The sequence below is a fragment of the Electrona antarctica genome, assembly GCF_951216825.1.
Source record: "Electrona antarctica genome assembly, chromosome: 16".
Taxonomy (NCBI): domain Eukaryota; kingdom Metazoa; phylum Chordata; class Actinopteri; order Myctophiformes; family Myctophidae; genus Electrona; species Electrona antarctica.
Window position 1 is genome coordinate 40,969,656 of NC_136797.1, and position 26,071 is coordinate 40,995,726.

The 26,071-nt window shown below is 44.9% G+C and overlaps 1 protein-coding gene across 1 annotated transcript in view; it reads right to left on the reverse strand.

The window, feature by feature from the left end:
• The window catches only part of ctif (CBP80/20-dependent translation initiation factor), a 73,842-nt gene that overhangs the window by 14,019 nt on the left and 33,752 nt on the right, over window positions 1–26,071 (reverse strand). Inside the window, exons 8-11 of the mRNA XM_079524196.1 lie at window positions 15,606–15,682; window positions 3,347–3,932; window positions 1,184–1,348; window positions 66–200 (exon numbers count right to left, since the gene is read on the reverse strand). Coding sequence (XP_079380322.1) covers window positions 66–200; window positions 1,184–1,348; window positions 3,347–3,932; window positions 15,606–15,682 — 963 coding nt within the window. The remainder of the gene's footprint in view (window positions 1–65; window positions 201–1,183; window positions 1,349–3,346; window positions 3,933–15,605; window positions 15,683–26,071) is intronic.

Sequence of the window (26,071 nt, forward strand, 5' to 3'; positions counted from 1 at the left end):
AAATGAAAACAGCAGCTCTGCTTGTAAGCCCCCACCACCACCCTGTGTCCCATGATGCATCTCACCTGCAGCATGTTGAGGAGCAGGGACCTGAACTTGGTGCCGTCCACCATGAAGAGCGCCATCTTGTCGCAGAGCCGGGCGGCGGTGGCGGCGAAGCTCCGGTCCGACACAGCTTTGGAGTAGATGGTACCGACCACCTGCACAGAGAAATGGAGTAGATCAGTAGCAGTATACAAATGGAACCAAACGGACCCGATATATACTGTCGGAGTTACAGACTTCTAAGGGTCAGTTTGGAAGCCCCTCAAGGACCACCGAGAGTCCCTGGACCTGCACTTTGAGAACCACTCGAGTAGATGGTGCTGACCACCTGCACGGGTCAAAGCTCACATGAAATCTTTACAACGGACACCACTGCCCCTCACACACTGACACCAGGGCTGTAAATAAGCAATTAACGCAATAAAGTGTGATGTTGTGTTAGCCATACAGGGCACAGGCCCATACCAGTTGAATGTTGCGCTGATAAGAGCAATGGTCACCGAAGTATGGCCGTGCTGGCGAGCAGCACCCAGGTCCACTGTGATACCTGTGTTCAGGAGGTAGGGGGTCTATGACCACTTCCTGGTTTAAAAAACCCCCCTGAAGTGAACAGATCCACTTCCGGGTTGCACCATTGAACTTCAACACAGTGTGTGTGGGAGAAGTTCCAAGGCAATCTGACAAAACCGCAAGGAGGACGGAATAGCTCAACGTAAAGTGGCTAAAATGAGTGTGTGATGCCGTATGAACACATTTTCCTGAGGACCCCCTGGAATGACATGACAATTTAGGCATTTAGCAGACACTCTTAATCCAGAGCGATTTATAGTAAGCAAGAACACATGATAATAAAAAAGACCCTACCCAAAACCCTAACCGCACGCTGTAGGCACAGTGATATTCTATGACTGATTACACCTCAAAATCAATGATTACATCGCTGTACCCACACTGTACGTCATTTGTTGTTCATATATTTGAACGGGTAAGGACTATTACGCCTGTAAGGTCATCGAGGCTAGGGCAAGTGCTGCGGTAAGTGCTACAGGCTAAGATGGAGTCTGAAGAGGTGGGTTTTCAGACTATGGCGGAAGACAAGATGAGATAACATGACGGCTGGGAGGGGGGACGGACGCACCTCGGACAGGGTCTCCTCGGACTGCGCCTCCCCCTGCGCCTCCTCCATGAAGGAGGCCAGCTGGCGCTCCACGCCGCTGCCGTTGCTCCGCATGATGTTCAGCAGCTCCACCAGCCGGTCCATGCGCTGGGGCGCCGCGCTGGCCCGCTCCGCACCCGCCTCCTCCTGACCCAGAGAGAGATAGAGTTAGAGAGAGAGAGAGTGAGTGAGTGAGTGAGTGAGTGAGTGAGTGAGTGAGTGAGTGAGTGAGTGAGTGAGTGAGTGAGTGAGTGAGTGAGTGAGTGAGTGACAGACAGACAGACAGACAGACAGACAGACAGACCTAACGTCAGCGCAGCGACACGCCCCCGACGCTCGTACGTTCCCTTCCGTTCTATGCATGGAACAGTAGCCAAGATGGCACGGCCCCTGTCACAGAGAAGCCAGACTGGAGTGGAGAGAAGCGATCGCGTACGCGAGTTACAGTCTGCGCGGTGCGTTTTTATGAATGAAGACCCAGCTACAATCGGATCCGTGTGGAGAAGAGAAACCTAAGAAGTCAATCCTTGGGGCGTTTTCCACTGTCCGTGTGCCTGTCTTGTCGTCGATCAGCAACGGAGCTGCTCTCTCACTGACTGGTATCTGCCCCCCCACCCCCCCATACATGCTCATACACACAGTCACACACAAACACCCTGTTGCCTCGTTCTAATCACCCCGGTACAGGCCATGGGATTTAATTTGTTTTCTTTTGGGTCTAACAGAGGTATTCATTCATTGACTGACATTTTTTGTACTGGGTACTGAATATATATATATATATTAGTGTCTGTGGACGCTACTACTGTCTGTGGTTCCTGGGAAACTTGACTGGATTTTGGGTGTGGGCTGGAATCGTCAATACAAACAAATCAAACTGAGTTCTTCTGTGTGAATTTACTGATTTACTGTTGTATTGAGTGAAGGTTTGCTTTTTGGGTAACCTATCCCTGGCTATATGGTTTACAGGTTCATGTGGTACGGCTATATCCATGTAAAACCATTGTAAGGTTGACAATTTGGTCCAAAGTGGACCAAATTGTGTTAGGCATTTGCCTAACTGGCACCCCAAAACAGAGTAACATCAAGTCAAACTGTTACATTAGAAGCTCACAACGAGTCACCTTGTGATGCGTTGTGAACTTGTAAACCCGTCTATTTTTGGCGAGGTTTGGTGGTCCGTCTCCGTCATATTAAATTAAAAAAAAATATATATATATATATATAGTGCCTTTATCCAAGGCGCTTTACAGAGATTATGCATTACATTCACCCGTTCACACACCAATGCCGGAGGAAAACATGCAAGGCACCAACGTGCACATCGGGAGCGATTAGGGGTTCAGAGTCTTGCTCAAGGACACTTCGACACAAACTCGGGGGGAGCCCGGGTTTGAACTGGGAACCCTGCGGTTCCCATCCGGTCACTCTACCCCTTATCCATTGCCGCCCCCTGGACTTGCGGCTCCCACTTTGGGAACGTTGTTCTGTTCTAGTTTGAGAACCACATGCCCTACTAGGTCAGCTGGGGGGCCAGAATTACCAAATCCAACCTGGTGGTTTAAGGGTTTGCAGTGAGAAGTGAGGAAGCTAACAGCAGGTGGCTAGCTAACTTAACACACCAAGATGAAAACATCAAAGACGCTTCAGCTACTTTAGCTCCTCCGTGGGAACACCTCTACCCTCTTCATGCTAAAATACACAATCTGTGTGTGCGTGCATGCGTGCGTGTGTGTGAATAGTAACACAATGAACAAAGCAAAGATTAATGTTTGATGATCTGAGTCTGCATGTCTGCTGTGGGTGTGACTGAACATAATTCAGTGGAAATGCATATTTTCACGACTACTAAGACGTGTGTGTTGGTTGTACGCAAAAATAGCCGAACTACAAGCTCACAACATGACGCAGCGCGTCGCTTTACGAGCTTGTAGATCGGCTGTTTTGGGTGCCCGACATCGGCAACGCAACTAAACCCAGGCTTTAGATTTGAGGATTTAAAAAAAAAACGGCATTTATAAAATGTCGTTTTTTTGATGTCCTCACAACTACAGTAATATAAAATGTGTGTACAGTACTGTGTGTGTGTGTGTGCGCTGACTGCAGTAATGCAGACTGACTCGCAGTAAGCAGCTTTCCTCCTACCTTGTCCTTTAGCCTGCCTCTCAGCCTCTCCTTGGAGGACTGCAGCAGGCTGATTTGGGGCCGGTCCAGCTGGCTCTCGCCCGCCTCCCTGTTCCATGGCGGGCTGGTGGCGACACACTCCTTCCACTCCGTCGATGCGGACGTGGGCGACTCGCCGGGACCCCTGACGCCGCCGCCGCCGCCGCCTCTAGGCTCCCGCGGAGGCGATGGGCCGGGGTCCTTGACATTCTCGCCGGTCTCTTTGGTGGTTCTGGGGGTTAGTCCTTTGTCACCAGTGAGGTGCGTCTGTCCGTGGTGACCCTGTCCTTTCTGGCTGTGGTGCCAGGTGCGGCGGTTCTGGCTGTAGCCGTGGTGCGGCGGCGGGCCCCCCTGGCGCCCCCCGCCACCACGAGGGGGCCGTCCGCTGCCGTTGTTCCGGCTGTCTCCTGGTTGCTCCGGTGAGTTCTGCTGCTGTTGTTGTGGGGACAGCTGTTGGTCCCTCTGCTGCTGCAGTGATGGTTGCTGTTGTTGTTGTTGTTGTTGACTCTGGTTCTTGCCTCCATCTCCTCCGCCGCTCTGCGTTCGTTGTTGTTGTTGTTGTTGTCTCCTGGAATGAGAGTGGGTTTTGTTTAGCCATGCGGTCGAGTGGCACTCCATGGCGTGCCCTCTCTCTCTCTCTCTCTCCCCCCTAGCACACTCTGCTCTGAACACAGACATATGGGTTTTGCGCTCCTTCTCTACCTCTCTTCCTGCCCCAGACCATTTCCGAGACAAGCTAGGAGTTAGATGTTGTTATTTCACTAACATACTAATATTAAACATTAACAAATACCAATATCATGGATATTTCCACAGTGGTAGTACTCTGCTATTATACTCCATTACGCTCCAGAAGTACCTTTTGCACCCAGAAAAGGCAATAGACCACGTACACAGTATGTGGTACAGCAGCAAGGAAAACCAGTCCAATCTCAAAACCACATCGCACCAACTTTAAGTTAAAGTATTGTTAATTTATAAAGGAGAGAAAGGTTTAGTCTCATGCCATAGCAAAGTATGGAAATTGAATAACTATTTCTTAACCCGGTCGATGCCAAACTTTGCACACACACTCCCTGTATGCCAACGATGAACCTCTGCCCCACATTTTCCAGAACGGCCTGTTATAGCGCCACCATGAGGCAGCTTTTCACATTTTTCCCTAAAACTGCACCGATCTGCGTGAAACGTTGCATGCACACTCCCTAGAGGCCAAGGACAAACCTTTGACCTGTATTTTCCGCATCTGCCTTTTATAGCGCCACCAGGAGGCCGACTTTTGTAAAACACATTTTTTGATATTACTCCTCCAGATTCTGTCCAAAAATCTCACAAATCGTTACACAGTATCTCTATGGTCATGTGCTCAAGTTGGATCTGTCCGATATTTCATATTCCATCCTAATTGGCTATAATTGGCTTTCAGTTTGCAAGAATGCCCCGTTTTGAACAAAAGCCTCAAATCATGAACGCAGCATGCAATTTACGTGAAATCTTTCACACATTTTCTTACTAGGCTGAGGAATATATCCCACCCTTTTCACATTGGCCTGTTATAGCGCCACCAACAGGTTGATTTTTGCAAAACACATTTTTGGAACAAAATGCCTCAAATCATCCAATTGCCATCAAAGGCGTATGAAGAAATGGCAATCGGTACACATGATCTCTGTAGTCATGTGATCAAGACGAGTCTGTTGGATTTCTCAGATTGTACACTGATTGGCTAAGATTGCCTTCCAAAGTTTTCAGGAGTGGCCCGTTTTGTACAAAATGCTGCACATGTCCTGCTCATCCAGAATTCTATCCTTAGAGATGCTATGAGTGATCTGGCTCTGCATTTCCTCAACAAAATGAAGAAAATTATTGCAAAAACAAATAAAAAAAAACATCCCCCCAAACATTTTGCCAAACATCACACACACTCCTATCATCCTGGTGGAGACCTGTGCCCGGAAGGGCACTTTTTCTAGTTTCCCCTCGTATACCCACATGCACGCCAACGGGCACAACGGGTAGGGTACCATAACAGCGGGTACAAGGAGTTCCCTGACATAACAGGATACAATGGGTATTGCAACCGGAGGGGCACGTGTTGCCAACAAGCATTCAGTTAGTTTATAATAAAATATTGAAGAAATATGGAGATACAAGGTTTGTTCCAGACAGAGAGAATGGTTTATTATAGCGTTGCCATCGGGCAGAAACCTTGTGTGTTTACAAAATAATAACAAACTCAGATCATGTTTTTTTTCTCAGATCCGATTCCGATCCCGTGATTTTGAGTATCTGCCGATACCAATTTTTCCAGATCCGATATTTATTTTTATAGAACACTTATGCCATATCAAAAACAGTACAATATCCAGTCTAATATCATGCTATGGATATAATATTGATACTATTCGTCATAGAAAATGTCCCCTGGCCTGGGCCGTGGCTCAGCGGTCCAGGCACCTTGGCTGGTAATCCAGTCTGGCAGTGTGCCGCGGGTTCGACTCCCGATCCCGACGGCCTTTACTGCATGTCACCCCCCCATCTCTCTCCCCATTTCCTGTCAGCCTACTGTCTGTCCCTCCATAAAAAATATAAAATAAAGGCGAAAGCCACACAAAAAAAAAACATTTAAAAAAAAAAAAAGAAAATGTCCCCTACGTGTCTTTACAGCACAAGGCGCTGAGGAGGGTCTTTCGCACTGCTGAGAACATCCCTAGGGTGTGAGCTGCCTAGTCTGGAGGACGTCCGCCTCAATAAATCCCTGGGGATCGATAAAGACCCCACAGAAAGCGTACAAAAGAGTGAAGGGATACAGGATCCTCAAAGCGCACACTAAGGAACAGTTTGTTTGTTTTTTTCACAGGACATCAGACGGTTACATAACAGCTAAAAGTGACTGGGCAATAACTCTCTGTACTTTGCACTATGCACTTTCTTTGACTGATAATCTTGCCCTGCTGTGTTGGTTTTAGGTCATTTTATCATGATTTTTATTATGTTTTGATTGGAGCGTCCGAGCGCAAGTATATATAATCTTTTTTTTTACATGTATGTACCTAAACAGTGCATCTAAGTGACAAGAAAAAAAATCTGAATCTATTCTTTGTCAATGTTTCATGCATCATGTGCCAGCTATTGTCAAACAATGTGAAAATAGCATATCTACAAGTTCAAAGGCTTGTGAGCTTGTAGATCTGCTATTTTCATTATTATTCTGAGCTTTTTGAATCTTGCTAGACTACCCCATAACGAATTGAAACAAAAAAAAAAAAGAAAAAAAAAAAAACTAGAAAACTAACAAATTAAAATGTAAGCGTGACAGAAGTCAAAAGCACATAAAAACTAATAAAAATGGTAGCCTTGATTAAAGAAGGTGGAGGCTGAAGTGGAAAGGTGAAAATAAAAACTAAATGGATTGAACACACAAGAGACCACTTTGCTCAGAGAAGGAAGGCCAACGTTCTGCAATTTGTCACCTTCTGAAAAAGTCCTTTCTTTGAGTGAAACTTTAAAGAAAAAGTGATGTAAGTCATGCATTTGAATTAATACATAGCCTTGTGAAATAACACTGTGTGGCACTACTTTTCTAAAGGTAGATTACCGGTAGGAACAAAACTAAAAATGTAAAATGTTCCTTAGGCCAGGGGTTCTCAACCCGTGGGTCGCGACCCCTCGGGGGGTCGCCAAATTATTTTAGGGGGTCCCCAAAAAAATATATAAGCTCGTAGCGCGCCACTCGGTGGCGCGCTATGAGCTTGTAGATCTGCTATTTTTAAATAGCTAAATTATAACAATGCTTAAAACACCAAAAGGGGTTCCCGCCCAAAATGGTTTAAGGTTATTGTAGCAGTCAATTTATATTGGGGGTCGGGAGGGGGCGGGGCGGGGGTCCCGAGACATTGCCAAAGCATTTCCGGGGGTCCCCGGCCAAAAACGTTGAGAACCCCTGCCTTAGGCCACATAGAGCTGAGGTAATCGTCATATCCAAGATCACAAATCAAAGCTCACTGGTGGGCTTTAGAGATATTGGGTGTGGACAGTGGCGTATCCAGGAATTACGTTTTGGCCAGGCAAGATATGTTAATTGTTGTCTCCCCGCGCACAATCGTAGCACTAAAGGTTTTCAAAGAGATATACCTGCCAGACGAGTGGGATACAAAGGCTGAAAGGCATGCATTTACATTCCAATGGGTGATTGAGGGTCGCACTCTACCGCAACGGCCAATCAGCTGTCCATTAATAGTTCTCAGGTCTTGTTTTTGTCCTTTTTTTTTCTCATTGTATGGATTTTGGCCAGGTCAGAAATGGATTTGGACAGGCGGACGCCTGCCCTCGCCTTATTGTAGATACGCCTCTGATTTCTCGAGACAAAGGGTTCCAAAACCTTTCAGTCCGTGATCCCCCCCAAAAAATAATCATACCGTTATTTGAACTGGGGAACACCCCACCCCGACAAGCACGTGGAATTGTAGGCATTACATTTAGTTTGACTGTTCCACAGATAGTGAAAATAGCCGAACTACAAGCTCACAACGCTCACAACAAAGAGTCTCCTTTGTGTCTCCATAGGGAACCACCGCTGGTCATCAAATTATTGGCTTAGGAATGTGACAAGTATGAATCCAAGTCTCCATGGGTTAAAAAAAACTGTCATTTTGGGGGTGAAGTACTTTTTATAATTTTGAACCCAGAATTTTGTAACCCATTTTCACCCCTGTGTCAATTATCTAATGTGATCCTGGGCTCTACACACCCTCCACTAACCGTCCCCATATATGGGGGACATGGGGAGAGCAACGGACTTGAACTCATGCTTCTGTACTCCTTTAACTTGGGGAGAATGGTCCGGTTGGGTGTTTTAGAGACACTCTTGGTCTTGTTCTTACTCAGCTCTTTTGAGGAGTGGCCTGAGGGAGGAATTGTGGTAGAATTATACCTTGTATTGTTATGTTGTTCACCTTTTTTTTTACCCCATCTGATATCATGTATTAAAGCAAAACCACCACCACCATCTTGACAAGAGAAACCAAATGGTTGTACTTCCAATACGTTTGCAGTCGTACTGGTTTGTATGTTACTGTTCCCAGGCCTGCACGGACCACCTGTTTTCCACTGACCTGGCTGAGACTTGCCGTTTCCCCCCGGGGCCGGTGGGCAGCACTACGGTCAGATGGTCCCGGCTGAGATGACCACTCGCTCTACAACAAGCAGAAGAGGAGGGCCATCCCACCATGCGAGATACAATGGGATGGATGGAAAAAAAAGAACATGGCGGAGCAGAAAAAAACACGACGGAAGCCGAAGGAGGTTGAAAAACAATTACGAGGAGGAGATCAAAAAAGAGAAGACGGCAGAGGAGGGAACAGGAAGGAGGAACAAGCAAATCAAAAGGAGAGGAGCAGAGAGAAAAAAACAAAACATAAAAACTCAATCTAGCAGTTCAGCAGCTACACAATCCATTCTACATGCATGGGTCTACAACAGTGGTTCTCAGACTGGGTCCAGGAACTCTTAGGGTGGGTTCCAAATGGACCCTAGGGATGGGACGATAATCGCCAATAAAACGCTCGCAATAATCGTATTACAGAGATTTGACTTTGTTAAATAGGATAAATTAGCTTTTGTTGAGCTGCAAATTCAGTACCACTTAAACCCTCTATACTAGACCTGTAAAGAGTGCATTTGGTGCACTCTTATTTCAATCTACACAAATTCATCAAAAAGAGCAGATCTACAAGCTCACGCATTGTGAGCTTGTAGATCAGCTTTTTTTTGTGACAACGTTCTTCCCAGAATAGGTTTGTTCAAGTGGTTAAACAAAAGCTTTAAGCATATTTTGATTATCGCGATAATATGGTTCATCGCAAATACTTTTGCCACAATAATCGTGACACTTTTCATATGGTCCAATCCCTAATGGAGCCTCACTGGTCTGTAACTCTGAGAGTACAAATGGAGTTCATACTCTCTCACAGTCATGGAGATCCTTGATGTTAAAACGTCTGAGAACCACCGATCTACAAGAGTGAAGAATGCCATGGCAACTAAAACAGTGAAATGACTGGACGGCTGTAACCATGGGACGGGAAAGGACGGTGGTGATTGGTGTAACCATGGGACGGGAAAGGACGGTGGTGATTGGTGGACGGCTGTAACCATGGGACGGGAAAGGACGGTGGTGATTGGTGGACAGATGTAACCATGGGACGGGAAAGGACGGTGGTGATTGGTGGACGGCTGTAACCATGGGACGGGAAAGGACGGTGGTGATTGGTGGACAGATGTAACCATGGGACGGGAAAGGACGGTGGTGATTGGTGGACGGCTGTAACCATGGGACGGGAAAGGACGGTGGTGATTGGTGGACAGATGTAACCATGGGACGGGAAAGGACGGTGGTGATTGGTGTAACCATGGGAGGGGAAAGGAAGGTGGTGATTGGTGGACAGATGTAACCATGGGACGGAAAGGACAGTGGTGATTGGTGGCTGTCGTGATGGATGGGACGGACACCCACCTGAAATTCGCTGTCCCGAGTTGACCATTTTTGGGCCGCAGACACATTTACCCATTGTAGATCTGCTATATATATATATATATATAATCATAATGTATGCAAAAGTGTGAACTAAACGTGTATTGAAGTCATGTTGCCCAGCAATAACATCTGCTATGTGGAGCAGCAATCACAGTACAGTAGGAAGAGACTTTGAAAAAGGTTCAAATGATCAATTCACTCTTTATTTTATCACCAGTTCTTTGAAATGGTTTCTTTATCCTGTACATCTGTTCACTCTGACACACACACACACACACACACACACACACACACACACACACACACACACACACACACACACACACACACACACACACACACACACACACACACACACACACACACACACACACACACACACACACACACACACACACACACACACACACACACACACACACACACACACACACACACACACACACACACACACACTTTTGTGGCCCAAAGTGCCAAGCATGTATACTGTAGATCTGATATTTTCCGCAAGCAACCAACTGTAAAATCTGTCATTACGACGCCATCAAGGCCCACCAAAATACATTTATGTTGACAAAAACAACTGTAGATTAAATCGACTAAAAACACATATTTAGTTGACTTCAGACGACTAAAATATGACTAAAAGAAAATTACATTTTATTCAAAAGTCTATGACCAAAACTAAACCAAAATGTGTGGTCACAACACAACACTGTTTCTGGCCCTGATCTTCCTCTCTCTCTATCTCAATGTCTCTGTGCCTTGCGGCATGAAGGACTCGTCAACCTCTGTGTGTGCCTCTCCCTGGAGTACGGACGGAGACAGGAGGTTCTATAGGCTTCCCTGAGACATATTGTTACTGTGGAAAAGCAAACCGCAAGAACACAACTGCAGCAGCAGTCTGTTATAGCCTGGGATGCTCGCTGGGGCTGATGTTTGCTGATGTTTATAGCCTGGTGGGACAACACCATCAAAGCACACACATTGTTCTTTTGGACTACGGAGGGGAACCCGGAACGGAATCTTTGAACTTAAGAGTCCAAGCCGCTTCTTTTCAGTTTTCACCTGACAGAGGGGAGTTTCCCCCGGTAGGACACGCGTGGAAAGAACGTAAAAAGAACGTTATTCCTACCAGTTCCTTTCCCCTCCATCAGGCGCCCCTGCTGGCCAGGGGGAGGCAGTATAAAGACCAGGATTACTGCATGTTTTTTATGAGGGTACCTACCCTAGGGGACACGGGGAGAACATGCAAACTCCACACAGACCCAACCCCACCTAGGGTATGGGCACTGATGAGGAGAGAACACGCCCCCGGCACCCACAGCGTCCCCTGCAGGAAACGAACCCAGGACCTTCTAGCTGTGAGGCGACAGTGCTACCGACCGCACCACCGTGCCCCAAAACACCACAGTTAAAGATGGAGTGCCACAATTTTTGTATTTTTCAAGTTTTTCATGTGTCTATGAGGTGACAGTACTTCATTAGACACCCTGGAGTCGTTTTATGTGCAATGGTGTATTAACTTTGTATTTAGGGTTTCTTCCTGGAGGCTGAACCCTTGACAGTCAAACGGGCCAATGAAATAAACAGTAATATAGTGACATCACACTATCAGCCCATCCCCTAACCCCTTCCCCTTTATCATACAACTACAGCTGTGGGTGCGGCTTCAGTTCAGGTGGATCACCAGTCACCACCCATCACCTCCCATCAGGCAAACCAGGCATACTTAATGAACTGGTGGGCGTGCCCACATAAAAGCATGATTTTAACAAATACTGTACACTTTTTGGAAAAAGTTCCTCCTCCTTATATTATAATAATACCTGATGATCATGTTTTAGGGTGGAAAACAAATCGTGGCTCCATCTTTAAAGCGAAACTCCAAATTAGGTTTTGAAAACCTTATCTGAAAGCCAGCTACAGTATATGAAGCTATACATCTCGTATGGAAACAAACCCTGAACCTGTATACTTTACGGTTTGCTTGGTTCTTGTGAGCCAGAAGGACAGGTTGCACTCCTGCAGGGTCAGGAGGAGGACCAGAGGTGGAGGGAACAGGCACACAGTGGCCAGGAGTTTGGAGATGGAAAAGTCCCCGCTAGTTGGCTAAACCTTTAGCGATATTTCACACGTCGTCGCTACTAGTCGGACAGGAAACCTTGCATGTCCAAACCCGTCGGTGCGTTCCTATATGGATCCAATGTGGTTATCATTTAGTCACAAGCTCTTAATACCTTTCATTGGTTCAGGATTTATTAAAAAGAAAAAAATCACACCTGTGTGAAGTGAGGGGCGCTATATATATATACACACATCCTTTATGACGTAATTATCAGACAAAACAAACATTAAACTCGTCTTGTCAATGGCGTTTTCAATGTTTGTTTAAGGAAAAACAAACATTAAACCTGTATATAGGAGAGGCTAGCGCTCCTCAAAAACACACCTGCTGTCCTGATTTGGGGCATGTCATTATAGCTGAATATTTTCAGAAATGTTGATTAAAAACAATCACACCCGTGTGAAGTGAGGGGCGCTAACATATTAAAGTCTAACTCATGCTGTATATAGGATGGGCTAGCGCCCCTCAAAAATAATAATAATACGTTTTTTAAAAAATTGTGAAAACAGCAGAGATCCAGATCAGATATTTTTGCTACTATTCCGTGACACTAGCATTCACTAAGGCATTCATTTATATAAAAGATGAAAATATGAAATATGTCGATACAAGGTTTCTGCCCGGCGGCCACAATTTCACACATGCATGCACACCTTCTCGCAAACATGGACATATAGGCGCACAGACGTGCGCACGGCGCACACGCGCCGTGCGCACAGAACATACAGTAGGTCAACCCAAGCAGCTGAGAAGTTGCCCTTAACCACTTCAACCCCAACACCCCCTATTCTGGAGGCAACAAAAATAGCCTATATCTAAAAGCCGATCTTATAGATTGGCTATTTTGGGGCGCCGAGATTTGGTGTATGTAGAGTGAACCAGTGTACCAAGTATGGTTACAACTCAGATCTGTTTCACTGAGAAGAGGTTTTTGTTAAAGGAATCATTCGATCATCATGCGATGCGACGCAACGTGAACTTGTAGATCTGCAATTTTCAAGATATTTGTATAGATTTGAAAACTTGAAATGCCACATTTCATTTTTTTTTGTATCCTTCATTTACCCAGGGTAGTAGCTGAGCACAAGTGCTCATTTTCAGCAACACCCTGCACATAGAAACACACACACATTAAAACCTGGGAGCTGACCAGTACAACCACAGTCTTATACTGTTGGTCACTAAGCAGCTCCAGGGGGAGCAGTTGGGGGTTCAGTGCCTTGCTCAAGGGCACTTCAGCGGTGTTGGGTGAGCGATGACAATCACTTCCCCACCCAGAGTTTTCCTGCCCGTCCAGGGAATTGAACCGGCAACCTTTCGGCAACAAGGGCGCGCCTCTAACCCTTAGGCCACCGCTGCCACATTCTGCACAATGAGTACTTTCTACTTTTGGTGCATTGATACCAATACCTTTGTACTTTTACTCAAGTAAATTTTGAATTGCAGACATTTACTTGTACTTGAGTACTTCTACATTACACTATTCATACTTTTACTTAAGTAAACAAATTGAGTATTTTTTTCCCCCGACTGGTCACAGTGACGACTCAAAGCCAGGGTCTACAATAACTCATGGCATAAGGCAAAAACAAAATGTCATGACTGAAAGTTTCATGACGATGTTTGGGTATCATTCTTTATGTTGCTGCTGTTGTTTGTTGTGTAATTCTGCTGTTCTACTGTACATACAGCAAACCAGCTGAAGAAATCACAGATTATTATTATATTTCTGTTTAGAAGCATTCATCTTAAAATAACAGATAATAATAAAAATCACACCCGTGTGAACTGAGTGGTGTAAGGTCTTATATAGCCTGTCTGACGTAATGAAATCATGTCTGACGTAATGAAATCACACCCGGGTGAACAGGGTGAACATAGCAACCATGCTCATTTTTTCTGCACAGACTAACAAAGCCAGTTGTAGGAGTGGTTTACACCACTCAAAAATAATAGCTGCAACACGTTGCGAGCTTGTAGATCAGCTATTTAGGTGTGATTTTTGGTGAAATTCTATGGAATTCACATGACTGAAATGACAGAACTTTAATTCATGATAATAACTGGTCTCGTCATCAATGTTTTCCTACAGTATGTCCTTCCGTTTGATCCATCCTATGACTGGAAGCCATTGTATGTTCAAAACCCTAACGTTTCAGGATGCTTCCAATATACTTATTTAATCACAAGCTTGTTAACCCATTCAGGCCTGACGTCGAAATTTAAAAAAAAAAGTTTTCTAAATCATGACAATTTTCAGAAAGATTTGAGGCACATTTTAACGATTTTTCAAAAATAGCAGACCTACAAGTTCATAGCGCGCCACTCGGTGGCGCGCTATGAGCTTGTAGATCTGCTATTTTTCAATAGCTAAATTATAACATAATGTTTAAAACGCTAACGCTAACGTGACATGGATGCGTTCCAGGTCTCAATGGATTAATACTTTTCATGGTTTAAAAAAGGTATAGAACCCACAGACAGAAAACAGTAGAACACTGTGAAATAAATAAGGCATTCATTTACCATACAAAATAAAATAAATGTGGAAATATCGATACAAGGTTTCTGCCCCGACAGCAATGATGTAATTCTTGAACACGAAAGTCACCACCAATTATACTTCTCACTTACAAAACGGAGTCTACAAGTCTCTCTTATGGCTCAACTTCTTTTGCCTTTTCATCCACAAAGACAACCCAAATATTTTTCTTTTGTGTCTGTTACTTAGCAACCGAGGAAATATTTTCCAGTGACGTCGGGAGAAATGGCGAGAGAATGAAAGAGAGAGGTTTTCTCTTAAATATCAGGAATTTAAAATTGGCTTGAATGAAGTCACATTTGGGTTAAAACTGACATCTTTAAAGGCTTTCCAAAAGACGTTGGAAGACTTAGCCCCAGTTGTAATGGATGAAAGCTAGTGCTTTTGGGATTAGCCTCATTTGTTTCATTTTTTACACAACAAGATCTACAAATTAGGAGGAACATTATGAGCAAATAAACGTTAATTCACTAACTGGGGGAAAGAATTTCCTTTTGTGGCAACAACATAGTGAGTGCTACAAAACAAATCCTTTTTTTAGTGGAGCAGCCCCGTTAAATATGAAAAACTAGCATTCTCTGGTCCGTCTTTTTTTGCCCGTCTATGACGCAGTCTTACATTCCTGTCTTGACGTTGGCTTGGGAGAAGAGTTAAGACTCTAGGCCTGGCACTGTAGTGTCTGACATCAACATGGAAACAACATGCTCTCTCCCCGAGGTGTGTCTTTGTGCGTGCGTGCATGGATGTGTGTGTGCGCGTGCATGCTTGTATTATTATACTTGTGAGGGCCATAGCAAGTATAGCATAGTATGAGGACAAATTTTAAATTTTTCTACTATTATTTGGGGGTTAAGGTTTAAGTTAAGTCTGAAATAGCCGATCTACAAGCTCACAACACATGCTTGTTGATGGTAGTGTGCTTGAAGATCGGCTATGTTTGGGTTAGATGTTTTTTTTAAATGGTATTCACCATAGTTATCACAAGTACATTAATACAAACGTGCGCACGTGCGTGCGTGTGTGTGTGCATGCTTACCGTCGGTCATTCCTCCTGCGTCGGAAAAGCTTTTTCGTGTGTGCAATCTCAGCCTCATTAGGTAAGGGTGGAAAGGCCTGTGGAGAGGAAGTAAAGAAACAAGAGCAACACGGTTATTATTTTTTTGTGGAACAATTCAAAAGCGTATGCTGAATTTACACTTCACAAGCGCACAACCTGTCGAAGTGACGTGTTGTGAGCTTGTAGATCTGCCATTTTTACTAGTTTAGGTCACGGGGAGACATCAAATTTTGCGGTCACAGGCTAAAACGTTTGGGAGCCACTGCGTTAGGCGACACTCTAAGTGTCTTGCTCAGGGAACATCTCGACACATTGCCTTGGCCAGGAATCAAACCTCTCTACCCAACCCATTCACCTAACGTCGACCCATAACATACTGAATGGCTTTGGTTTCCACTGAGCAAAAGTGCAGATATGTGCCAACAGTATGTAAAACTGACACGTGTGACTGGAGTTGTTATTTCGCTAGAAGCACGATTCATCCATTAAACATCAGGTCTGTCAATCAAGCAGTCCACGCCTCCCCGCTCAGCATCCCACTGTTTGTTGTCTCCATGGTTACCGTACAATCGTACATACAGCATAATTTGTGTAGAGGCGTGGATGTGAGAGAGAAATGAGTGTGCGTGCGTGTGTTTTTAAGCTTCTTTACCAGGCAAAGAAAGATTAAGAACAAAGTTTCACATATTTTATAACTGCAAAGCCTCTTTAGGGAGAGGGGGCTAACAGAAAATCAACATAAAAGTCCTACTATTTGTCACACACATTGATGTATGTGAAAGTTGTTCTCCGCATTTGACCCATCTCTTGGAGCGGTAAGCCGCAGCCACGCTCGGGAATTATTTGTAGTTGATCTAACCCCCCAATGCAACTATTGATGGCGAGTGCCAAGCAGGGGGGCATTGGGTCTTTGGTATGACCCAGCCTGGGAACCGCGACCTCCCACTGTCAGGGCGGACACTAACCACAACCACTGAGCTAGTAAGATTCACGTTAAAACAATAAAAACACCACAATATACAACAATGCAATGTCATAAATTACACAACACGGTTAACACATTGAGAGCCCACGCAAAACTGCCCAAAATCACTTTCACCTAGAAAATCCATTCACATTTTTTATAATTCAGCTGACTGTGGAGACACATGCTGGAACTTTTTACTTTGAAATGTTTTATAGTTTCTGAGTTATTTAATTTAAACGCCAAATGCATTCTCAATGGCGAAAACAAACTTTGGCACCACGTGTTAAAAAAAAAAGAAAAAAAAAGTGTTTTGATTTGTCTTAATAAAAAAAAAGAAAAAAAGAAAAAAAAGAATATATATATATATATATTTTTTTTTTTCAAAGACGTCCACAGACGTCTTGGGCTACGCACGTGCGGTAATACCCAGGACGTCCACAGACGTTTTGTGCACAAAATGTGTTAAAATACACACAATAAAACGGAGCCGAATAAAAGAGCAGAATGAAACTGGGTTGAGGGACAGACTGTCTTTAAGAATGTCAAGCAGTTAGATAATAGCTGACGTAGAGATGGAAGTGGCCAGCTTTAGAGTTTTTTCATAGGTCATTCCAGTCTGTGGCTGCAGCGAATTGAAACTACCGGTACAACAAACTTAGCACAGAGAGAGAAAAAGGAGCACGTCTTTTTGGCAAAAATAAAGTGGCAGTCAGCTTGATAAAGGATGTGTGCCACAACGTGTAGGTGTAAAGAAAAAATAAGAATTCTTGCCATGCCTTAGCTACAATAAAGGCTTTTTAAAAAACCTTTTCAATATCGCAGGGGTTCGCTTTTGAGACCTTCAACAGAATCAAAAGGGGCAGATAAAGTATATAATAGAGTATTTTAGTAAGTCACAAAAGCTGTAGAAGCAAGACTGTGTGCATGTCTCTGTGTGTGGGTGTGTGGGTCTGTGTGTGTGCATGCGTGCGTGCGTGCATGCATGCGTTTGTGTGTGCGTGCGTATGCTGGGGGCTGCAGAATTCAGGGAGCGAGGGAGGGAGGGAGGAAGGGGGAGATAGAGAGTGTCACAAGGTGAAGCAGACAGCCAGCATCCATCCCAAACTGTGACAGCACACTGCAATCACCTGACTGAAGGCTGAGCTGGAGAAGGTCAGCTGAGCTCTAATCTGTCATGAACAGATTCCGAGCTGCGCTACCGAATCTGTCGGCAGGGGCATTCAGAACGTGTGTACATTGGGGTTTAGTGGGAATGAAAACATGTGGGCCAAAATCCTGTCATCCCCATTCTACTGGGATGTGCCCCCTCCTCATTCTACTGGGATGTGCCCCCTCCTCATTCTACTGGGATGTGCCCCCTCCTCATTCTACTGGGATGTGCCCCCTCCTCATTCTACTGGGATGTGCCCCCGGAGGCAAATACAAGAAACAAACAGCAGAGGACTCTTTTTGTTCCTTTTTTTGCTGACAGGTTCCCAGATTGGCTGAGCTCTGGCTGTCGGCTCACTCCAGAGGTGAACAGAACAACCACCAGTGACCGATCAACCGGGCCTGGCAACAACAGTCTGCAGAGGTTACTACAGCTCACTGCTTCTCAAAGTTCCTTGGGTCCTTGTGAGGGGGGGGGGGGGGGGGTACCCGTGTCCCTTTTATGTCCATTTATGGAGATCTCTGTATTCTTCGGTTTAATTTTACTCTCATATACTACAGTATATGAAAACCCTAATGTCATCACAATATACCAATACTATTGGAATGTCTATTATGGTCATATTTGTCGGATCGGTTGTCCTGGACAACTGGATATCCGAACGTAACCTAACTTAAACGGCTGTGTTGTCTCTGGCACCTGAAATTCCCTTCACAGGATCAATAAAGGTCCTGTTCCACCACGTCGACTTAATAAAGAGCAATTTTTGCAAGGTCCAGACAGCATGCAGGACCTAGCACAGTAAACATACACCCACACACAGTGATGTAAATAGGTTTTCAATGTAATGAGTCAGGGATGGTCTTTTAGATGTCCCTTTTTATGAGTCCCACTTCAACGACGTTATGAGTCATATTTTACCATTTTTACAAATTGCATGGTTACAATGTGGTCATATTAGCTTCCCGTTGACTTAGCTGTTAGCGCGGCAGAAAGAATGCCTCGTCTCTCCTAAGGGGGTGGGGGGGTTCAGAGTAAAAGCGGCCATGGCTTTCCGGAACCCCAGAGCTCCCATTTTGAAGGAATTCCGGGAATTATTGTGTTAACTATAAACTGCATTTTGGGATGCAAAATGCACCCCATTTTAATCTCTGCACACATATGCAGAAGCAAGTTGATCTATGATCACACATACAGTAATACAGTATATATTAGGAGAAGAAGGAGGTAGTGGTAGGGCTGCCACGGTTACAAATTGAAGTCGACGATTAATTGTCACACAAATCATTGCGATTTAATTGTGTTTTTTGTTTTTGTCATTGAACATTGGAACGTTACAATTTGCATTTTTTGTTTGGAAACTGATGATTATGCAAAAATAATTGTGACAGGGCTAGGCAGAGGAGAGGGGTGACAGACAGACACAGAAAGACAGAGAGAGAAGGGCGTACTGTATGTTTTTAAGGGGCCAAGCCCTTAGAGACTTTAATCCCTTATTGTATGTGTTTCTTCTCCCTTCTTCTGCCAAAAATAGCAGTTCTGGCATAACCATTCGGTTTTCGCTTGGCTTGGCAATATGGTTGAGGGCTATGCCAAACGGTGAGGACACGAAGCCCATTGGCCAAAGGGTGGTGCTATAGCACTCAATTGCAAATGCAAACTTTTAACGGGCATAGCTCATGAACCACTTGACCGTCAGCAATACAACTTCAATACACATATGCGTCTCCTCATGCCAACAACTTTCTGCAGCCAGCCAGCGGGTGTTGTTGAGCAGCCTGCACCGCTCAGTTCACACGGGTGTGATTTTTCTTATTGCTTGGCCCCGTCTTATCGCTATATTGTTAGCATTGTTTTCCTGTAGATTATCAGTAGCTGTAATTCTGCCTCAGATGGTTATCATCAGCAGACAATCTATGACTGCTACTGTACATGTCTGCACACGCACGTCTGCACACACAATCTATATTTCTCTCTCAAAATAGCAACCTTTCTGCGAGTCTGCTCTTCGAGAGTCTGATCTGATCAGCACAGCTGATTTTAGGTGTGCCGTCATGCTCGTTTGAAGCATGCTGTGCTGTCATGCTCGTTTGAAGCACGGGTAGATAGCTATTTCAACCAATCAGACTGCTCCGTTGGAACTACCTGTTGTATAATAAAGTACAAAACATACAGACTTACTTCAAAAATAGCACTTATGCAAGCCCTCACAAACTGCTTGACTGTGCACAGCATGCTATAATGCCAAGTTCTGCTAATCCCAAAGCTATAGCGTTTGATTCACTGTATAACGTTTGGTGTTGGTGCCATCTGCTCCTCTGATGCACAGCAGTGCTTGTACTGCATCGTCTGTACATTGTCTAGATCAGGGGTTCTCAACCCGTGGGTCGCGACCCCTCGGGGGGGGTCGCCAAATTATTTTAGGGGGTCCCCAAATTATTTAAAAAAAAAAGAAAAAAAAAAGATTTTTTTTAAATTTTTATTTTCACGATTTTTCAAAAATAGCAGACCTACAAGTTCATAGCGCGCCACTCGGTGGCGCGCTATGAGCTTGTAGATCTGCTATTTTTCAATAGCTAAATTATAACAATGCTTAAAACACCAAAAGGGGTTCCCGCCCAAAATGGTTTAAGGTTATTGTAGCAGTCAATTTATATTGGGGGTCGGGAGGGGGCGGGGCGGGGGTCCCGAGACATTGCCTAAGCATTTCCGGGGGTCCCCGGCCAAAAACGTTGAGAACCCCTGGTCTAGATGCTGCTATACGCTGTTCAGTTGGACACCCTCTACTGCCGAAAAAACTAAACCGTAATCCAAAGAGAAAACAATAGTTTTGTTGTTAAGCGTTTTCCTCGCTACAGAAGCACATTAGGGCATTTAGACCTGAAGCGCGTTCTAAATCCTACGTTTTCAGAAAAACTTTATTTACTGGTCTTGGTCTTCCTTTCTTTTTGTTTATCCCACAATTTTGTAACCCATTTTCCCCAGTTTTTCACCCGGTGCCAACGCCTAAACTGTAATCATGGGCACTACTCTCCCTCTGCCAACCTGGGGAGAGCCCAGAACTGAGCTCATGCTTCCTTGAGGAGTGAGCAGGCCGCTTCTTATCACCTGACAGGGGGAGTTTCCCCAGTAGGACATAGCAGTGGAAGGAACATGTTATTCCAACCAGTTCCTTTCCCCTCCATCAGGCACCACGGCTGACCAGGTACTGTATAGAGTATACAGTATAGTATAGAGACCAGGATTACTGCATGTTTTTTGTGAGGGTACCTACCCTAGTAGCCTCGTTCCCAGCCTTAAGGGCCTTTCAAACAGGAAGCGAGGAACGCACATGTTGCCTGGATCAATGAGAGGTCTGCTACAGGTCTTCTCAAGAGGGGCGCGACAACACAAGCGTAAAAAAAAAGCTAAACCGAATCCAGGTCTGGTGAGTCGTGGGCGTGTGCACGAAACGAGCACGCACGCAACAAATTCACAGGACCGCGCTCACGTAAATACGCTTGTGTTGTCGCACCGCCACTGCTCCGCCCAAAAACACAGGTCTCATTGTTAATCAACTATAGGCACGTTAAATCGCTTCACATTTGAAAGGCCCTTTACTCATCTGCGAAGAGAAAAGCCTGGTCACGACCTAAGGCAGAGAGTCGGGCCTTCCGTAAGATGTATTTCCCCTGGTTACGATATTTTTCGACCAATCACAACACTTTTGTGATTTACAAACAGATTTGTAAAGCATCAACGCTCGATTTCCTTGAGCGATACTTCCGGTAAAATCCAGCACTTCCGTTTATGCACTCAACAGTGTAGGCCAAGCCTTGCCCAGGACAATGCCTTGGCCAATCCCACCTAGGGTATGGGCGGTTGGGCGCTAGCCGATTCCCCGGCGGGAATCAACCCCGCTACCTTCTAGCTGTGAGGCGACAGCGCTGCCGACTACACCACCATGCTCCCCGCTTGCCCGGTCTTAACACATTCAGGTTTGTTTCCGGCACAGAGTGCAGAGTGCCGTGCTAAGAGCTTGTAGATCTGCTATTTTTTTTTAATCATGAAAATGTGGCACAAATCTTTGAATATATATATTCTTTCAGAGCGAACATTTCTAACATGTTTTCAGATGGGGGTCCGCAGCCAAATACAGATAATTCTGGGGATCCTTGACATGAAAAAGGTTGAGAACCACTGATATACAGGATTTAGAAGACATTTTTTAGATTCGGCCTCAGGTCTAAATGCGTTAAAAGTTAACAGCTTATAGTAATAGTGTACTAAACAGAAGAACCCACATTTGTCCATGCCAAGGACAGCCCTGATAGATCAATGAGGAGATAGTGTGCACATCTTTGGTACCCGTTAGGTAGGCAAAGTGCTCGATGACCAGGCAGAGATCATAGAGAAGTTAAACTATCTGGATTGTAAGTTTAATGAAAAGGTTTCTGGCACAGGATACAATCCTCTTCACCAGACTCAAAAAACAAACTATATAAATTAAAATAAATTGTGACGTCCACAACCACATAATCCCACATACATATAAATCCCACATTTTCATCCTTCTTGTTTTTTTTGTTTTTGTTTTTACAGTTTAAAAAAAAAAGAAGCTAAAAGTAAGCTTAATCCATTGAGACCTGGAACGCATCCATGTCACGTTAGCGTTTAACCACATTAACCATTAACCCATTTTGGGGCGGGAACCCCTTTTGGTGTTTTAAACATTGTTATAATTTAGCTATTGAAAAATAGCAGATCTACAAGCTCATAGCGCGCCACCGAGTGGCGCGCTATGAACTTGTAGGTCTGCTATTTTTGAAAAATCGTTAAAATGTGCCTCAAATCTTTCCGAAAATTGTCATGATTTAGAAAACTTTTTTTTTTTAATTTCGACGTCAGGCCTGAATGGGTTAAAAAAAGTAAAGTAAGCTCCCAAACAAATTCATTCAAAGTCGCGACCTTACTGTAGCTGTAGATCATTTAACTTAACCCTGAACGGCCATAGCCTCTGGCTGAGGCTCCCCTATTGCTGATGTTTAACCACCTGAACACCAGCCTCCCTATTCTGTGGGGGGGAAACATTCGCAAGGTGGATAGTCTATTTTCGACGCTCAGCGAGAGCGAAAGCATAAATCAGCCGCTAACGTGCCTAGTGATGATGTGTGGTCCTCCAGGCATGCAATGCGTGTCTCATTTTGACGTACAGAGATCAAAAGGCCAGCGCCACAGCGGAGTATCAAAGCCCTCGTACAGAGATGTCTATACCTATAGGAGACAGTGCCGTGGTAGGATCAAAGAACCAGAGAGAGAGAGAGAGAGAGAGAGAGAGAGAGAGAGCGAGGGGGGCTCCGGTAGTCTGTCGTCGCTGTCGGGCAGAAACCTTGTATCTCCACATTTCAACGATTCATGTTTTTGTTTTGTGAATTAATGCCCTATACTTCCTCATAGTACAGTGTCTCACAAAAGTAGCCAAAATAGCCAATCTACTTGTAGATTGTTTTTTTGTTTGTTTTTTAGATTATTTCCACACGACATCGCAGTGGCAACATGATCACAGGGCAGTTTCTGGAGCAGTAGGTTGCAGATGAGTAGTGTGCGTGCGTGCGTGCGTGCTTGCGTGCGTGCGTGCGTGCGTGCGTGCGTGCGTGCGTGCCAAGCCCCCAGTAAGGCTATCCAACGTTGAAGATGCCACTACCTACTGGCGAAATGAGGAATTGCAGCACTTTAACGGAGGTGGACGGACGTCACGTGCGTAAGCCCGGACCTAGGCTAGGCTAAACTTCCGCTCGCTCGAGCCATTGAGTTATAATTATACTTCCGGCAGTCTTCCGTGTGCTTCAAAACGCCACTGAGCAACTTCCACTGAAATGAATATCGGGGGGGGGGGGGGGGGGGGGGGGGGTCTCTATCCTTTATAGCTCTATGGTGCGTGCGTGCGTTCAAACACTGCTTGTGAAAGACAGCGAGAGAAGAGGTTCACCACACTGTAGTTTATAATACTACACTGACAGTCTGCTCATCTGCTCTATAGGACAGGGGTTCTCAACCCGTGGGTCGCGACCCCTTGGGGGGGGGGGGTCGCCAAATTATTTTAGGGGGTCCCCAAATTATTTTCAAAAAAATATATATATATTTTCACGATTTTTCAAAAATAGCAGACCTACAAGCTCGTAGCGCGCCACTCGGTGGCGCGCTATGAGCTTGTAGATCTGCTATTTTTCAATAGCTAAATTATAACAATGCTTAAAACACCAAAAGGGGTTCCCGCCCAAAATGGTTTAAGGTTATTGTAGCAGTCAATTTATATTGGGGGTCGGGAGGGGGCGGGGCGGGGTGAGACATTGCCAAAGCATTTCCGGGGGTCCCCGGCCAAAAACGTTGAGAACCCCTGGCATACATTACACTTACTACAGACCAGCAGTGGTTCTCGACCTGTGGGTCGAGACCCCCAAAGGGGTCCCACACGCTTGTGAGCTTGTAGATCAAAGGACCCTTAAGCTGAGATAGAGATGAAGCAGGGACCCCCCCCCCCCCCCCCCCCCCTACATTTTGTATTAAATTGTGTTGCCGATTAAACTTTTTCATAGATGTCATAGATAGCTTCATATCAATAATAATAATAAGTCTCTCTTTCTCCGTCTCTCTCTCGCACTAACTAAACAACTTAAACTTGGGAAGAAAAGAAAAGCGGTTGCCTAGTAACAGCAGTACAATTATAGTTTTCTCTCCCAGCGGTATGTGACGCAGTGTGAAGCACAGTGCAACAGTTTGGAGGATGATTGGAACTACTTCTGATAGTTTGGCTATTCTTAGCACTGCTAGTCAGTGGTTGGAAAGTGACTAAGTTCTACCTCACTACATCTCAGATCGTATTGGATGTAGGGTTCATCGTCCGGGGAGTTTGAAGGTGCACTAGGCAGCACTGGTGGAAAAGGCACTTTAAATAAAAGTACTGGAATGCAGAAAAACTCAATTCAAATGTACTAAAGTACAAAAGTTTTGGCATCAAAATGTACAAAAAGTCCCAAAAGTGAAAGTAGTCATTATGCAGAATGTCCCGTTTCAGGTTTTCAAATCGCAATCTGGGAAAAGAATCCGAGATAAATGCTTTTTTGTAAATCTATTTACATTGAGACGGAGGCAGACTTTTCACGTCCGGTTCATTTCTGGGTTTATCACACTCCTCGCAACCTAGAGCAGGGGTTCTCAACGTTTTTGGCCGGGGACCCCCGGAAATGCTTTGGCAATGTCTCGGGACCCCCGCCCCGCCCCCTCCCGACCCCCAATATAAATTGACTGCTACAATAACCTTAAACCATTTTGGGCGGGAACCCCTTTTGGTGTTTTAAGCATTGTTATAATTTAGCTATTGAAAAATAGCAGATCTACAAGCTCATAGCGCGCCACCGAGTGGCGCGCTACGAGCTTGTAGGTCTGCTATTTTTGAAAAATCGTGAAAATATATATATATATTTTTTTTTTAATAATTTGGGGACCCCCTAAAATAATTTGGCGACCCCCCGAGGGGTCGCGACCCACGGGTTGAGAACCCCTGACCTAGAGCCATTCATATATTGGCAAAGTAGCGCAATCTAACGTAATCAATGAAAACACTGACATGATGAGTATACTCGTCAATGACAGTGAACCGTTGGATTTCAAATGACGAGTAGCTAGGTGTAATGTTAACACCGCGATCATTTATTGAAAAATTAGGATCTAATTCACGCCAGCATTTTTTTAATTTGAGCTCTTATTTTGAAAAGCCGCCATTTCCGGTCCACAACCGGTAGTCCTACGTTAGGAGTTTTCACACAGCTGGGTGGGCCTTGTTTACAATGTGAAACCAGGCCGGAGCTCCGGAGAGCTCTAGATTGTCAGCTCTGTGCCGTCAAAGAAACGCTGTTTTGACCAAAAATGCCATCTGGGACAAGGAATAGGAGTTACAGGCGATTGAAAGAAATGGATAGAATGGATGCTTATGGCGACGACGATCTAAGATGGGCGATCCAGTGCTGCGCTAACAACACAGCTAGCTAACCGGCTAACGTGAGTAGCATTTTGGCTCGAGCAATCGAACGCGCTATAAAAGCTCAATTGCCGAAGGCCGTCGGCAATGGCGTTAAGCGTCAGTATCAAAATTAGGCTTCAATTGACTTTAATCGTCGGCAATGGCGCGGAGGGTGTTAAGAGGCCACAGAAGTGAACCTTTCAAGCCCGTTTTCTCAACTCGTTTTCTGCAAGACATTACTCTATAAGCCATATCTCCAAAACTGGTTGGTCAAACTGAACAACCAATGTCAATTTGAAGCTATGATTCCCTGCTTTCATACGACATGA